The sequence below is a fragment of the Solanum pennellii genome, chromosome 3 (genome assembly GCF_001406875.1).
Source record: "Solanum pennellii chromosome 3, SPENNV200".
NCBI classification, from domain to species: domain Eukaryota; kingdom Viridiplantae; phylum Streptophyta; class Magnoliopsida; order Solanales; family Solanaceae; genus Solanum; species Solanum pennellii.
This window is the reverse complement of record NC_028639.1, coordinates 67,185,355-67,202,323: the sequence shown is the minus strand read 5'-3', so window position 1 is coordinate 67,202,323 and position 16,969 is coordinate 67,185,355. Positions and strand designations below refer to the sequence as shown.

The following is a 16,969-nucleotide window of genomic DNA, read 5'->3' as shown; positions in this document are numbered from 1 at the left end:
AATGTCTCATCAAAATTGATGTATTCATCTTGAAAAATCCACAGTAACAACAATAAAATTACTGCAGTTCGAAATTTAACAGATTGTTCATAAAAAATGTATTCAAAATAGATGATATAATCTTTGATTTTCAAAATTTGAAATTAATATCCAATTACGTGCTGATTTAATGCTGATTAATGATCTATTACCGTAAATTAAGCTGTTTTAGTTAACAAGATTAAATGTACCATTTTTTTCTTAACAGTTTAAACTTACCATGTATCATTTACCATGTATCACTAGAGTCTAAAGTATCACGACACAACAATTTTAAGGGATTTTTAGTAAATACTAAATTTGTCGGGACAGAGTGTAATTATTGAATTACACTATGGGATTCCTTAAATTTTTACTTTTCTTTTTCAAATTTACCACTAAACAAAGTGTCTAGCGCCTTTTATTAGAAATAAATTCTCAATAGGAATAAATGCAAGCAATGGAGACTGGAACTTATCTTATCAATCCTAATGCAATAACAATCTACTGACTAACAAGAATGAAGTATGGAGGGAGTAATACAGTAGAACCGAAAAGTTGTGTAACAGATCATTGACATCTCTATGTTAAAAATAAGTACTAGTTTTAGCAATAATATCAAACAGGTTCTATAGATACAAATTAAATTGTTGCATATTTTCGCTAAATTAGGTGCTAGTTTTTTGTTTGGTTATAAGACGAATAAAATCTTGAAAAAAGTTTGATTTGTTCTCTCTCTAGAGGAACCATGCATGATTGCATGCCTTTTGTCTTGTGTTCACTTATTTTTGACTTCATTTGATGATGCAATTATATCAGAAAATGCAAAAGAAACATAATTGTCCACTAAAAGCAAGTGATGGCCCATTGAAACATCTAGAGAAATCAAATAAAAGGTCTCGAAAGAACGGATTTTTTTTTTAATATGTGATATTACATGCCAAATTTTCAGTTCATTAACCAACTGTTCCCAAACATAACTTAATAACTAGCGCTCCAACTATTTTTCATTTCTTTTCCAGTATTATCTTTAATTTTTCCACTCTTACACACACTTCTGGAGCAAAAGTGGGTGAGAAAATTGTCTATATATACAGTTTTGTATATAAGCCTTTATCATCTCACTTGCTTCGTATCCTAAAAACTCCTTTAAATTCCTCTGTTTACTCTGTTTCTAATGGCTCCAAGCTTGAACAAGAATGCCTCACAAGTGATAGCTGGGCTAATAGATGATAACACAAAGCCTTTATCCATAACGCTTCAGGGCTCTGAGTTTTTAGCCAATGGCTATCCTATACTTACTCATGTTCCTGCTAACATCATTTTCACTCCATCACAATTCATTTCCAAAGATTTTACCTTCGGTTGCTTCGTCGGATTTGACTCCGACGAGGCCCGAAGCCATCATGTGGTTCCAATTGGAAAGCTCAGGGACATAAAATTCATGAGCCTATTCAGATTTAAAGTATGGTGGACCACACATTGGGTAGGCAAAAACGGTAGAGATATCCAACATGAGACTCAAATGTTAATCTTAGACAAATCCGAAAACGGACTTCGTCCTTATGTTCTAATACTTCCTATTCTAGAAGGTTCCTTCAGAGCCTCGTTCCAGCCTGGAAACGACGACTATTTGGACGTCTGTGTGGAGAGTGGATCAAGTAAAGTTCGCGAAACCAGGTTTCGGACTAGCATTTATATGCACGTAGGGAATGACCCCTACGAAATGGTGAAGAATGCTATGAAGATTATAAGATTACATTTAGGGAGTTTCAAGTTGCTTGAAGAGAAGTCACTTCCAGGTATAGTAGATAAATTTGGTTGGTGTACTTGGGATGCTTTTTACCTTAAGGTAAATCCACAAGGGGTAATGGAAGGGGTTAAGGACCTAGTAGAGGGTGGTTGCCCTCCAGGATTAGTCTTAATTGATGATGGATGGCAATCGATTTGTCACGATGATGATCCGGTAACTGATGATCAAGAAGGAATCAACAGGACTGATGCTGGTGAACAGATGCCATGTAGGTTAATAAAATTTGAAGAGAATTATAAATTTAGGAAGTATGAGAGTACTCCAAAGGGAAAGGGGAAGGGGATGAAGGCATTTGTGAAGGACTTAAAGGACGAATTTAAGAGCATTGAGCATGTTTACGTGTGGCACGCGTTGTGTGGGTACTGGGGTGGGATTAGGCCTAATATACCAAACATGCCGGATTGTAAGGTAATTAGTCCTAAGCTGTCACCAGATTTGCAGATGACTATGGAGGATTTGGCTGTGGACAAGATTGTGAACAATGGAGTTGGACTGGTTCCACCGGAAAAGGTTCATGAAATGTATGAAGGATTGCATTCGCATCTTGAATCAGCTGGAATTGATGGAGTCAAGGTGGATGTAATTCATGTAAGTTCTGGAAACTTCATAAATTCGAAAAAATATTGATGATTTTCTTTTGTCTTTTCATTTAATGTTAAGAAGTTCATATTCAATTTCTTGTCGAAGCAGTTGCTGGAGATGTTATCAGAAGATTATGGAGGAAGAGTGGAACTTGCTAAAGCATACTATAAAGCCTTAACTGATTCAATAAGGAAACATTTTAAAGGGAACGGTGTGATTGCTAGCATGGAACATTGCAATGACTTTATGTACCTTGGGACAGAGACTATTGCTCTTGGACGCGTAGGTATGTCTCGAGCCTTAATTTTGTAACTCTTACAGTTAAATTGTTTGATTGATCTAAACATGATTTTTGATGCTTGCAGGAGATGATTTTTGGTGCACCGATCCATCTGGGGATCCCAATGGGACATTTTGGCTGCAAGGATGTCACATGGTACATTGTGCTTACAATAGTCTGTGGATGGGAAATTTCATCCACCCTGATTGGGACATGTTTCAATCTACTCACCCTTGTGCTGAGTTTCATGCCGCCTCTCGAGCCATCTCAGGAGGACCAGTATATGTTAGCGACTCAGTTGGGAAACACAACTTCCAGTTGCTGAAGACATTGGCCTTGCCTGATGGTTCGATTCTTCGTTGCCAACATTATGCACTACCAACTAAAGATTGCCTGTTTGAAGACCCTTTACACGATGGAAAAACCATGCTCAAGATTTGGAACCTTAATAAAGTAAGCATCAATCTTATTACCAATGCAATGCATGCATTATGATAATTTGTACGATCAAAATTTTATCTTATTGTGTTATTCTGGTTGTAATGACTATAGTTTGCCGGAGTTCTTGGAGCATTTAACTGTCAAGGAGGAGGATGGTGCCCTGTTTCAAGGAAAAATAAAAGCGCGAATAAGTATTCAGTAGCAGTGACATGTTTGGCTAGTCCCAAAGATGTTGAATGGAGCAATGGAACAAATCCAGTAAGTGTGGAAGGAGTGAACATTTTCGCGGTGTACATGTATAGACAGAAGAAACTAAAGCTCTTAAAATTATCTGAAAGTGTGGAGATTACTCTTCAGCTTTTCGAGTATGAGCTCTTAACAGTCACTCCTGTAGCTATGTTGTCGAAAAAATCAGTGCAGTTTGCCCCAATTGGATTGGCGAACATGCTCAATTCTGGTGGTGCAATCGACTCTCTCGTCTACGATGAGGAGGAAGAAAGTTCAGTAAGCATTGGAGTGAGAGGGAGTGGTGAAATGAGGGTGTTTGCCTCTGAGAAGCCGTCATCGTGTATGATCGATGGAGTCTCTGTTGATTTTAGTTACGAAGATCATATGGTCATAGTTCAAGTTCCTTGGCCTAATTCTTCAGGATTGTCTGGAATTAAGTATGTCTTTTGAATTAACAGATCAGGAAAATTAAAAGCTTTAATACTATAGAAGTATGATTTTTTTGGCTGAGGCATCATGATTTTTCTACATCAAGTTCAATTAATATTTGATGCAAGGCAACTTTTTTTTCCTTTTGAAGTTAGTCCAATATTTCTTGAACTATAATTGCATTGTTCGAGACATGATGATTTTTAAGGAAGCTATATTACGTTGGACTAATTAATGAGTGTATTTAGGAAGGTTTTGATGCGAGCAACAATTATTTTTGTAATCACTTTTTAGATATAAATATATAATTTAATGCGTTGTTCTATTGTCGTGAAATAGCACATTTATTTATTTTAGGTATAAGATGTATTAGGTTTGGTTAATTAATTGATGTTGGATAGTTCTTTCGGATAAAATAATTTTAACAAAGACATAACGGAGACCTTGACGATGTTCCACTAATTTTGGTAAAAGTAAAGGTGAAGGAAGACCTCTCAAACTGTAGGGAAAACACGGATAAACACAAAAATATATATGGTAAAAGTAATGAAAATAAAATGGAAAAATAGCTACACCAAGAAATTTACGTGAAAATCCTTCTCAATAAGGGAAAAAATCACGGGCCAAGAGAAGCAACTGATATCACTGTAGTAAGGAATTTTACACAGTGTAATTACGAATACAATACTCAACTACACACTCAAAAGGAACAACACTCTTTTGGTTTCCTCCTTACTAAAATATCGCTCACACTCTATTTTTCTTTACAAACTATTTTTCTTGTATAGTCTATGGAATACTTCACTTTGCTCTCAAAATGGTTTTTTCCCTCTAATTTGGTGTGTTGTACAAATGAGCAAGAATGCTCTATTTATAGAAGGATAAAATCATGCATATGTCACTAATGACATACGTAAATATAGCAAAATCAAAAATGGTTGCAAATCTTACCAATTTACCAACCACCAAATCTTCTATTTTAACTCCAAATACTATTCCTTTTTAACAATTGCTTATAACAATTGAATAGCTAAAGTTGACCAAAAAATGAAATGGATTCAACACAAACTCGAGACTTTAAAAAACCTAATAATTGGAGTACATAATGAATTCTTCGTTCAGTAGATGATTTTAGAAGTTCGACCATAAAAAAATATCAATAGTAGAATGTACATTGTGATTTGAAAGCATACAACTAGATGTTAATATGATGGGAGCCCAATTTCTATTAGATATATATTTGTATCATCCAAAGACATGTCAATATGACGGGAGCCCAATTTCTATTATACATTGTGATTTGAAAGCATACAACTAGATGTTAATATGATGGGAGCCCAATTTCTATTAGATATATATTTGTATCATCCAAAGACATGTCAATATGGTGGGAGCCCAATTTCTATTAGTTATTGCTTGTTCAATAGAATGAATTATTAAGCAATTTTATACACATACTAAAAAGATAGGGAGAAATAACAATAAACTTAACATAAGAAGCATCAACAATCCACGAAAAATTAACATAAATTGCAGAAAATAACAATAAACTTTGGTATAAATTGGAGAAAATAACAATATTGAATAACTAATCATAAAACTAGTAGCTAATACTATATTTGCACTAGCTGAGTATAATATAATATGATAATTAATGTTATTCTTGATTGGGGAATGCAACTGTTGATGTTGTTGGTGCTACCATGGAGTGATGGAACCGGAAATGGTACTTAATATCTTTGTTATAAATGAGTTTTTCAAATACTTTTTTTAATTATTATTTTAAAGCAAGATTTGGTCAATTTAACATTGAAAACATCATGTTATTGAAACAATTATTATATGAATCGATAATATAGTTCTATAAATAATAAGTTGATAAATTTTAAATAAAGATAAGAGTTAGAATCATATAATATAATCTGATTCAAAAAATTGATAACTGGGTATATCCTACTTTAATATGAAAAGTTACAAAAAAATAAAAAGAATAGTTATAATTTACTTTGTTCAACACTTTTCGACTATTTATTCATATTTTTGACAGATTATTACTCTAATTATTAAAAATTTGAAAAAATAGAGTGCATAAAGAGTTAAAAAAAATAAAATATATATATATACTTTTTATTATAAATAATTATTTTTTTCATGAAAAAATTATATATTATTATTTATTATAGAAATTTGAGACCCCAAAAATCGGGGGCCTTAGGCAATGGCCTAAAATTTCTAAGGCAAGAGCCGGCACTGTACTTGCGTATAGCATATTCCTCCCTTCTTTTCCAAATAATTTTAAGGCAAATTTAATTAATATGACCAGTTAGCTATTTATTAGTCAATAATTATAGTAATCTTGAATTAAAAAAAGGTTAAGTGCAATAAATCACAAATACTCTTTTATATTTAGTTTAGATTTAGAAATATTTCTTGTAACTTCTTTCATTAAATTAAATATATTATCAAGTTTTAAAAAATTACAAAAATACCTCTAAACTCTGTGTTGCCTCTTTCCTAAATAAATAATATACTGATCTATTAATAGAATTTTAATTTGTGTTGTTGCAAAACCCAAGTTTCATTAATGAATTACTATTTATATGAATGATTGATATTCTCATACACATATAAGCTTTATTCATTTTCCATTAGTGTATTATATTTCACTAAGTAATTTTTTTATAAAAATAATATTCGATTTATTTGTAATTTTTTCATATGTTTACTATATATTAATGTAATAAATACTTAAAATGTATATGTAAATATGCTGAGTTGATATTCGTCCTCTCCCGCTGGTTATGTGTCTAAGGATAAATATTGATAGTTAGGATTTATTTGTGATCAAAAGATTGAAAAGGAAAAACAATTTTAACCAAAATAAAGAAAGCAAAAAAAATAAAATAAAAAAAATAATGTCAGTAACTGCAAGAAAAACTTTCGGACATCTGATTTAATTGTTCAGCTACATAATTTCTATACAATAATTAAATAGTCAAAAATAAATTAACTAAATTGTATAATAATTTACATTAATATCAAATGAAGTGGTCTTTAGATATACTAATCAAACCATAATGTCGTCTTGAAACTTTTAATGCTTCGTAACATTGTAAAAATTTACTGACAAGATATAATTGATTTTACAATATTTGCCTAATGGTGTTCACTAATAGAAAAAAAATAAAAATTTCATAACGAGGATAAGAATGAGTTGAAATAATTAACACAACCTAAATGAGGAAATTCTTTTATTCTTATTACCTTCAGAGTTTTAGATTATTATAAATATTGACTAATCTATTTGTAAATCGGTTATATTAATTAAAATTTGCCTTTAAATTATTTTAAAAAGGAAGGGAAGAATATGCAATATGCAAGTAAATTCAAAGTTTGCTAAAATCTTTATGTTGTCTAAATTATTTCAACTCATTCTTATAAAGTTGACCAACAATAAAATGTATTTATCTAAAATTAAATACTATAATGAATTTAAATTATTATTAGTTACGAATGATAGAACGATATTGAATATTTTGGTCATCGTACTAATTAAAATTTGTGAAAATGAAGATTCTTTATCGCATTATAACTTTCTGTGTTTAGGTTTAATAGTAAAATTATGTCATCTGCTGAAAATAGGTGCGACAAGGCAAGTCCATTATTAATTTTTACACAATAAATTCTCTATTTTATTTTACTATGTATACATTGTTTTTTATGTTTTAATTTGTGAAATTTCTTTTAATGTATTTGGATTTATTTTTTAATTACATTCAAATCATCAATAATTTTTATATTTTTAGTTTACTTTTTAATAAATAACATATAATAATAAATTATTGATATAATTAAATCTTAACATAAACATTTAATGGTTGTTGACAAACTTTAATCAACCCATTACCCATGGACAATGATCTAAACTTCTATTAGCTGATACAATACTCTAACAAATATGACAAAATTTTATATGATCGTCGTGTTTGCACCACAATATATATAAATGAGACAGAATGCTTAAATTTCAATAATTTAATGACTAAATTAAGATCGGGTTTCATTGTACAGTATTTTTTTTGTTTTAATAATAAAAATAAGAATTTTCTGTCATTCATTTTTCCAAAATAAATGATTTATGTTATTTTATAATAAACTTAAATATTTTGAGATGAGCTAATATTAAAAATTTGAGCAAATTAAAAATTATCTTTTAGAAATAAAAGAATTAATTAATTAGAAAAGAATCCATATCAATTAATTTGGGTAGAGAGTATTTGTAGACCAAAAGGTGAAAAAAGGGATATTTTTGAACCAAAAATAAAAGTAGAGCATATTTTAGCCTAAAAAAAATGGACTGAGAGTATTTTTAAACATTTTCCTATAAGTTAGGGATATCTTCGGACCAAAAATAAAAGTAAAGCTTATTTTAGCCTAAAAAATGGACGGAGAGTATTTTTAAACAATTTCCTATATGTTAGGGATATTTTTGACTATTTTTCTTTTATTTATTTTGAGTATGAAATGTAATATGTTTGGTTAATCGATGTTGGAATAGTCTTCTCATATAAAAGAATTTTAACAAATTACTAATCCGATAGAATGAATAATTAAGCAATTTCATACACATTCTAAAAAGATAAAAGGATAATTAGTTTGTTCTTTGTTTTATTTATAGATAAAAATTAATAATATGGAAATGCATGACATGATAATTAATAAAAGTAAATCTGTTAGTCCTGAGAACTTATTATTAAGAGGCTAACCACCACAAATATTAAAATTTCATTGAACTTAAACATAGGAAATAACAATAAGCATCAACATAAACAGCAGAAAATAACAATCTTCATGAACTAATCATAAAACTAGCTGCTAATACATGAATAATTGCCCTTGCATAAAAATAATATTATAAAATTACTTTTTGAATCGGTAATGCATGTGTTTAGGATGTGATGGAATCAGAAATGGTACCGTTGAGTATGAGTGGTTGAGGAATTGATGGTGGTGGTGGTGCTACTGGGGTGGTGAAATCGAAAATGGTATCGTCATTTGCAAGCGATTGAGGCATTGGTGGTGATGCTGGTGGTGGTGGTGGTGGTGGTGGTGATGGTGGTGATACTGGGGTGGTGGAATCGGAAATGGTATATTCATATTCAAGCGATTGAGGCATTGGTGGTGATGCTGGTGGTGATGCTGGTGGTGGTGATGGCGGCAGTGATGCTGGTGGTGGTGGTGACAGTGATGCTGGTGGCGGTGGTGGTGGTGGAATGGTGGTAAAATGTCGACGACGACGGCGTGATGAGCGTGATCGTGGTGGTAGACGAGCCATGATTAAGTACAAATAAAACTGGTAATTGTATGTGAGAGATGTTTTGTTTTTCTCTTATAATTCAGTGGAGAAAAATATGAGCTTCTGCTACTTATTTATAGCCATAACTTGTCTACCTAAATAATATTTATTTCTTTTGAATTCCATTCCATGAATAAAATTGACCAAATATATTATTTTATTGGTCAACTTTCTAAGAATGAATTGACCATAAAGATTTTTTGGGCTTTGAATTTACTTGCATATGGCATATTTCCGCTTTGGCAAATTTTAATTAATGTGTCTAATGTAGCAATAGATTAGTCAATGATTATAGTAATCTTGAACAAAGAAAAAAAGGTCAAGTGCAATGAATCACCAATACTCTTTTACATTTATACTAAATATACTCTCAAGTTTTAAAAAGCGTAAAAATACTTCTAAACTATATTTTATCTCTTTTTTAAGTAAATAATTCAATGATTTAATAATAGAATTTGAATTTGTATAGTTACACGATAAACATGAGTTTCATTAATGAATTACTATCTATATGAATGAAGATCTTCTCATACATAAAAATTAGAAATTATATATGTCTTAATGACGGTGATGCTAACACTAAATTTTTTCACCTATTCGCTATCGTAAGAATAATGAAAATTATTATTGGTGTTATGACTAGATCAAATTCATAATATAAATATTTATATAGTGAAAATCAAATTCATAATATAAATATTGATTCGCCGAGTTCTTCAGTATTTTTTAAAAAAAAAACTTCTAACAAAAATTTATAACGTGATTATCGACACACTTTAATCGTTTTCATAAGTATCGTATCAAAACTTAACTTTGATAGATAAAAAATCATTTCTTGTCAAAAAATGCTTTGACCTGAACAAAGAAACTCTTCATATCACTTAAGTCTTTTAAGCTCTTGAGTTAGGATGATCTTCGCCCTTTAAATTTACCAAAATTAGTGGAGCATCACTAAAATCTTTATTATTTCCTTATTAAAATTATTTTATTCGAAAGAACTATCTTAACATCGATTTATCAAACCTACTACATCTTATACCCAAAGTAAATAAATGTGACTATTTACTAATCTAATACACTCATTGAATTATGTAATTTTATCTAAAAAGTAATAACAAAAATAATTGTTGCTTTCATCATATTCTTTTTATGTATACTCATTAATTAGGTTAAATATTAATTAATCTTGATGTAGAACTTGATAATTTTCGATCCTATTAAATGATCATTAGTTCATTAAGCCCTCCCATTTTGCTAACTTTTAAAATAACTCATTCTCTTATTATATATGACTTGCATTTCCATGAATTATATCTCTGTGCTTGTAGATGAAACATGAATAAACTACACGGATTTATACTCCATAGGACTAAGTCTAACATCTAGAATTCTATGCTAATCAACTTATATTCTACAGACATGGTATAGTCGTTTCGATGAGGAGTGTTTGCATAGTTGAGTGATTTTGGGGTTAAAATTAAAATTGAGCAACTTTTTGAGAGAAAAGTTCACAGTACTTGAGTGACTTGAGATAAAATCAAAGTTGAGTGACAATACTGAAAGAAAAGTTCATATATAAGTACTTACTATTTAGCCCAATTAGTATTAAAATTTCATGAAAGTCTTGCACAAAATAACAATAATGACAAAAGCATATATCCGATATCCATGGTGCACTTGTATATGTATTCCTCCTTTTTTATGTATTCCTCCTCTACGATGAAGGATTTCACGGAGTTGAGAACATACATTTTTTGTTGTATATGTGGATTATTATTATCCTCTTTTAAAATATATGACTAAGGTGAAGATTTTTTTCAATTTTACAATAATGAGCCCTTAAATTTGTCAGTTTATTTTATTTAAATATCTGAATTAAGTCATATGTTAATTAAATATCTTAATTTCCAATAAACCGTAAAATTCCAAAAATTTTCTACTTAGATTGATGTGTATAATTAAAAGAGATGATATGTTTAATTTGGTTAACTCAAATGTCTAATTGACGAATGAAAATACACCCAATCATTCTTTTAAAATTTGAATTGAAAGTGTCTAATTAGAACATTTTATTAGAAGTTAAGATGTTCAATTGGAATATAATTTCGTTTGAATGTCTAATATAAAATATTTAATTAAATTTAAGAGGCTGATATTTTACTCTTTGAATTTACCTAGATATAGCATATTTCTGCCTTTTTTAGAAAATAATTTCAAAGCAAATTTTAACTAATATGCCAAATTTAGCATGGCATATTCCCACCTTTTAAAGAAAATTAATTTTAACTAGTATGCCAAATTTATCAAGACATGTTTCCACCTTTCTTTAGAAAATAATTAATTTTAAAGAAAATTTTAACTAATATGCCAAATTTAGCAACAGGTAAATCAAGGATAACAGTGATCTTCGATCAGAAAAAATTGCTAAATGCAATGACTCTCTTTTGTTTAGTTTACAAATATTCTTGCAACTTCTTTTATTATTACTTTAAATGTACTCTCAAGTTTAATGAAATTGCAAAAGAATCAAACCTCTAAACTCTTCTTTTCTCTCTTTCTTAAATAAATGATTTCTTAAAAAGATTTGAATTAATATTGTTGCACTATCTATTCATGACTAATATTTTCAAACACATTATATGTGTTGTGTTTGTTTTATATTTAAGCAATTAATTATGAACTTTTCTGGTTATATTTCACAAGTTTTTTTTTTTATGTTTAGAATGCAAGAGTTATTTATTATTGTCTACTTTACATTGATATGCATTGTAATATCAATATTAATTTTCACTACTTTTTTGAGCGATATTAAAGAATGAATAGGTAAAATAATATTGTCATTAAAAAAACATTTGAATTCTACACTTTATTTTTCAAAAGTCCTCTTTCATTAATATATAACTAAATTCAACTTGAACTTTGATCAGTTATTATTAAAAGAAGTTGATTGTGCAATGAATGAAGTATTGAATATCTACAAGTTGATTTTGGAGCTCTCATTTATTCTTGAATGAATAAGTTATGAAAAGTATTTATTAGTAAATTGTTTCAAAATGTGTAAGCCCGACTACTTATTATGTAGTGGCTTATTAACCCAAGCATTAAGTTTCATAAAAAAGTCTAGCATAAAAAACAAAATTTATTAAATTGTTTCAAAGAAAAAAGGTACCTAATATTATAATTGCACTAACATAAAAATAACTTCAAAATTTCATTAACATAAATAACATAAAATAAAATCAATGCATTTTAATGGTGCAATGTATCTCTTCGTTATTCATTGCAAGTCCATCGACAATAACATAAATAATCTCATTGATTCAATAATAGGATTTGAAATTGTGTGGTTGCACAATGAATTTGAGTTTCATCAATGAGTTACTATCTCTAATAATAACCAATATACTCAAACACATTCGAGTTTTACTCGCTTAACTTAAATAAATTAGCTGTGAATTTTTCTAGTGTATTATATTTCACAAGTTTTTAAAAAAAAAGTGAAATAGAAGAGTTACTTATTATTATTTTTATGTGTTTACTTCACATCAACATAATAAATGATTTAAATTATATGTCAGCCATTAAGTTGATCTCTTTTTGTTCCTTCTTATCATGTGTTTAGATAAAATTATGGTTGAATTTTATTTGTTATCAAAAGACTAAAAGGAAAAGGTCTAAAAAATAGTTGATTTAGTGAAAGTTGTTTATGTTATTTCTTAATTTAATCTACTTTAATTGACATAAGGAACATATTATGCTGCAAAATGTAGTTTTGCAATAAATCAATGGGTGGAAAAACTATTTAATTGCTTGAAAATAATTGATTAAAAGAAGACTTAAATTGAAAGAATACACTATTTTTTTTAATTATCAGTTCAATAAATACTTAACGATTTTAATGACATACTTTTATAACTATGAACTTATCATAAAATATCTAGAATCATAAATTGCAATCACGATTGATAAAATGGAGTACAGAGGAGTAATACAATATGTCTAAAGAGTTTGTTTAACGTAAAACATCATATCAATATTTAAAATTAAATAATTCAATTGATTTACATTTTTGTAAGTTATAATTGGATATATGTAAATGAAATGACTTCAACATCTCTTAGAATAAATTAAGTGATATGTAAATTAAAATAAAATAAGTAGGCATTTTTTCATTAGTAAATCATTATTGTTCATACAAAAGGCAAATGTCATTTAATGATTAGCCATGAATTGGGTGATTGATCAACGGAATCGAAAATGATATTATTTAATATTATTTGTTGATCCATTGGTGGTGGTGTTATGGCTGGTGAAATATTTATGACATGATGAGTGTGATGATAGGCGATGTGTAATTTGTATTCTGCGAATAATAATGAAGTTGATAATTATATGAGTAAGTTGATTGTTTTCTTTCATATCAATGGACAAACATATGAGTTTCTTTTACATATTTATGACGATAAATCTCAATTAACTTTATCTCTTCCAAATTAATTATACTAGAAGGACTTGTCAAGATATTTTTATTATTCGTCAATTTTACATTAATAATAAGCTGAAATAATTTACAATATGAAGATTATTTTACACTTTGAATTTAATTAAAAGTAATTGCATATTTCCACCTTCTTTTTTCAAATAATTTGAACGAAAAATTAATATGTCAAATTTAACAATTAGTCAGTCAAAGATTATAGTGATCTTGGATCAGACAAAATTATCAAGTGCAGTGACTGCTATGTTTAATTTACAAACATTTCTTTTTAACTTCTTTATTACACAAAATATATTCTAAGTTTCAAAAATTAACAAAAAGCAACTCAAAAGTGTTTGCTCTCTTTCTTAAATATATAATCTCATTGTATCAACAATAGAAATTGAAATTAATGTGGTTACACAATGAATTTAAATTTTATTAGTGAGTTATTATCTATATTAATGATTGGTATTCTTAAATACATTTGCACTTTATTCGTTTTAAATTTAAGAAATTAATGAATGGTGAATTTTTCTATTGTATTAAATTTCATAAGTTTCTTTTGAAAAAAAGAATATTGAAAAATATAATAACTATTTATTATTATTTAATTATGTTTACTTTACATCAACGTAATAAATACTTTAAAATGTATGTGCCACATGTTGATTGCTCTTCTCTCACTTTCGCTTGTCATGTGTCTATATAAATATCAATATTTGGAATTCATTTGGTATCAAAAGACTAAAAAGAAAAATGTATGTATGAACTTATTAATGGAAGATTTGACAAAGTAAAGGAAGATATGGATCCAGCTATCACCGAAAGACTTTCTCAAATTAATCAAAGGATTTTAATTGTTGAAAATGAAACGCGCGAACGTCAACAATCTCTTCATGCTTTTTCAGAGCATGTGCCTGCTATTTTTTCGGAGTTGGTGGAACAAATCATTCAACGACTCCTTAACCAAATTCAAACCCTAGAAGAAGAAAGGAGGGCCCTTTTCCGAGACAGGGAAGACCTTATTGTTAGGATGGCCTTCCACATCCGCGGCGGAAACAACTAATAGTCAAACGACTCTTTGAAGTTTAAGAAAATTTAAATAAGTGCATGTAGACGTAAAGTAATGTGTTTTTTCTTTTTCTTTATTTAGTGGAGTGTTCTACTCATATGCTAAGTTTCTTTACTGTGTTTGCATGTATCACTAGTAGTCTCCAATGCTTTCGTTGTTCACTATAATGTTGTTTAGTCGCCTGGCTTGTCAGAAAATTCAATTTAGTAAAATCTTAGATCTGATAAAAAAAAATACAAACAAGAAAAATCATAAAATAAAATTATTTTTCTTATTTCTTGGTTTACCCTTTTTTAATTGACATTAGAGGCGTATCATGTTGCAAAATACAGTTTGATAATAAATCAAATGAGTGAAAAATCTTTTTGAGTTCCTTGATAAAATTAACTGAAAGAAGACTTAATCTTTCGCTTTTATCGAAAGATTGTCATAATCTAAAAAATAATAGAAGAAACAAAAAACATTCACTTGACTTAAAATTATCGTAAGATTTTATAATATATGCAATAAAATTTAATTTTATGTAAAACAAAATTTTCAAAAATTTATTTTATATGTCAATCCCATTAGTAATATAAAACAATTAAAATGTAATATGACTTCAAAATAAATAATAACGTGAGAGAGTAATAATCAAATATATATTATTATTTTAGCAAAAACCTCTATTGGCTCTATCTATGTTTGAATAAATGACAAATATTCATCTCAATTTCAATCAATACACCAATATGTATAATGATCTCTTGAAAATTATTTATGATTTATTGAATCTATCAAAATTGTGATAATAACTTTCGCATCGTTGCTAAAAGACTTTTTGTCTATTTTATATTATAAAGTATGTTTATTGTGATCATAAACAAAATTTTATAACTAATTATTTATTATATTATTTACTTTTCTTGTCCTAATTTAAATTGTCAAAAATATATTGATTATATTAATAGTATAGTCATATGATAACATCAACTTTTATCAATGTAAGGTTACAAAATTGAATGCATTTGTATCTGAATTGTTATTATTTCACCAGAATTTACTAAACATACTATTTATCTTTCTTGACAACTTATTTTTTATAAAAAAAAAATTACTATCATAGATAATATGTAATTGTAATTCGTAGAATAAAGGTATCAAATGAATAAGTAATTAGGTTTATTATAAGAATTAAATCGTAAAGGAGGATTACATGTTTGAGCAAAATCGTTTCAAGTTTTTTTCCTAATGTTATCGTTTTTAATTTAAAATTAATTTTGCTAATTGAATATATTTTGTTTTCGGAAGACTTTATTATGCAAGAAGCAGTATTTCATTTTCAGCTACATATTTCTTATTAGTTAATATTTTTTTGGTCCCTTTTTTATTTAATCTTTTTTTAATAAAAATGATATATTTTTTTGTTCCTTTTCTTATCTTATTTTTTTCATAAAATGAATATACTCCTTATCCTTTAAACATATTTTCATAAATAAAAGATTTTTATATTTTAAAATGATAAAAATTATCTTATTTTGTGGTGTTAACTTATTGTGGTGCTATCACATTTTCTACATAAACCTGTATGATCTTTAATTTTAATAGTTACAAGTTAATAAGTCAAATATTTTTCATTTTTATGTTACAATTCATTTTAGCTTTAAAAAAAATCTTTTTCATTTATGAGGGATAAAAAAATGTAATATCACGATTTAATATAATGACAAATTATTTTATATATTACCAAAAAAATTTAGGGATTATTCTTATTTTAAATTTGTGTATATATTTAAAATGATGTGATTCGATAAATATTTATAAAAAGTGTTTTCAATTTAACATTCATGTTCAATATCCACTTGAGGTTGAATTAATTCTAATTTGCTTATGAATTATTCACTTTAAGGTGAAAAGATGTAATATCACGATTAATATGATGACAAAGTTGTCTTATATGATTACTAAAAAACAAAATTAGGAATTCTTCTTGTTCTAAATTTGCGTATATATAAAAATTACATGATTTGATGAATATTTATAAAAAGTGTTCCAATTTTATTTTCATGTTCAATATTGAGGTTGAATTAATTCTAATTTATTTATAAATTTTTCACTTTCAGGTTAAAAAATAAATTACATGTTATGATCTCATACTTTTCATTGTCATTACCATTGCCATCAACTTCATTTAAATTTCAGTAACTACAAAAAAAAAATCGCTCGTTTTTATGATCCAAAAATACATGCATTATACGATAAAAAGAGAAAGAAGCAATTATCCATGACAT

General features: G+C 27.9%; 1 protein-coding gene across 1 annotated transcript; it reads left to right on the top strand.

The window, feature by feature from the left end:
* The first annotated feature begins 1,162 nt into the window (after nucleotides 1-1,162).
* Nucleotides 1,163-3,820, top strand: LOC107014142 (galactinol--sucrose galactosyltransferase-like). Its single transcript, XM_015213998.2, has 4 exons — nucleotides 1,163-2,419; nucleotides 2,522-2,699; nucleotides 2,779-3,146; nucleotides 3,246-3,820. Exons 1-4 carry the CDS (start codon nucleotides 1,196-1,198, stop codon nucleotides 3,810-3,812), a joined length of 2,337 nt encoding a protein of 778 aa, XP_015069484.1. The 5' UTR covers nucleotides 1,163-1,195; the 3' UTR covers nucleotides 3,813-3,820.
* Nucleotides 3,821-16,969: the final 13,149 nt, after the last annotated feature.

Excerpts from the sequence above, each read along its gene's own strand:
- LOC107014142 (XM_015213998.2), top strand. The coding sequence starts at position 1,196 with ATGGCTCCAAGCTTGAACAAGAATGCCTCACAAGTGATAGCTGGGCTA. Across the intron at positions 2,420-2,521 it reads TCAAGGTGGATGTAATTCAT|TTGCTGGAGATGTTATCAGA; the intron begins GTAAGTTCTGGA and ends TTGTCGAAGCAG. Across the intron at positions 2,700-2,778 it reads TATTGCTCTTGGACGCGTAG|GAGATGATTTTTGGTGCACC; the intron begins GTATGTCTCGAG and ends TGATGCTTGCAG.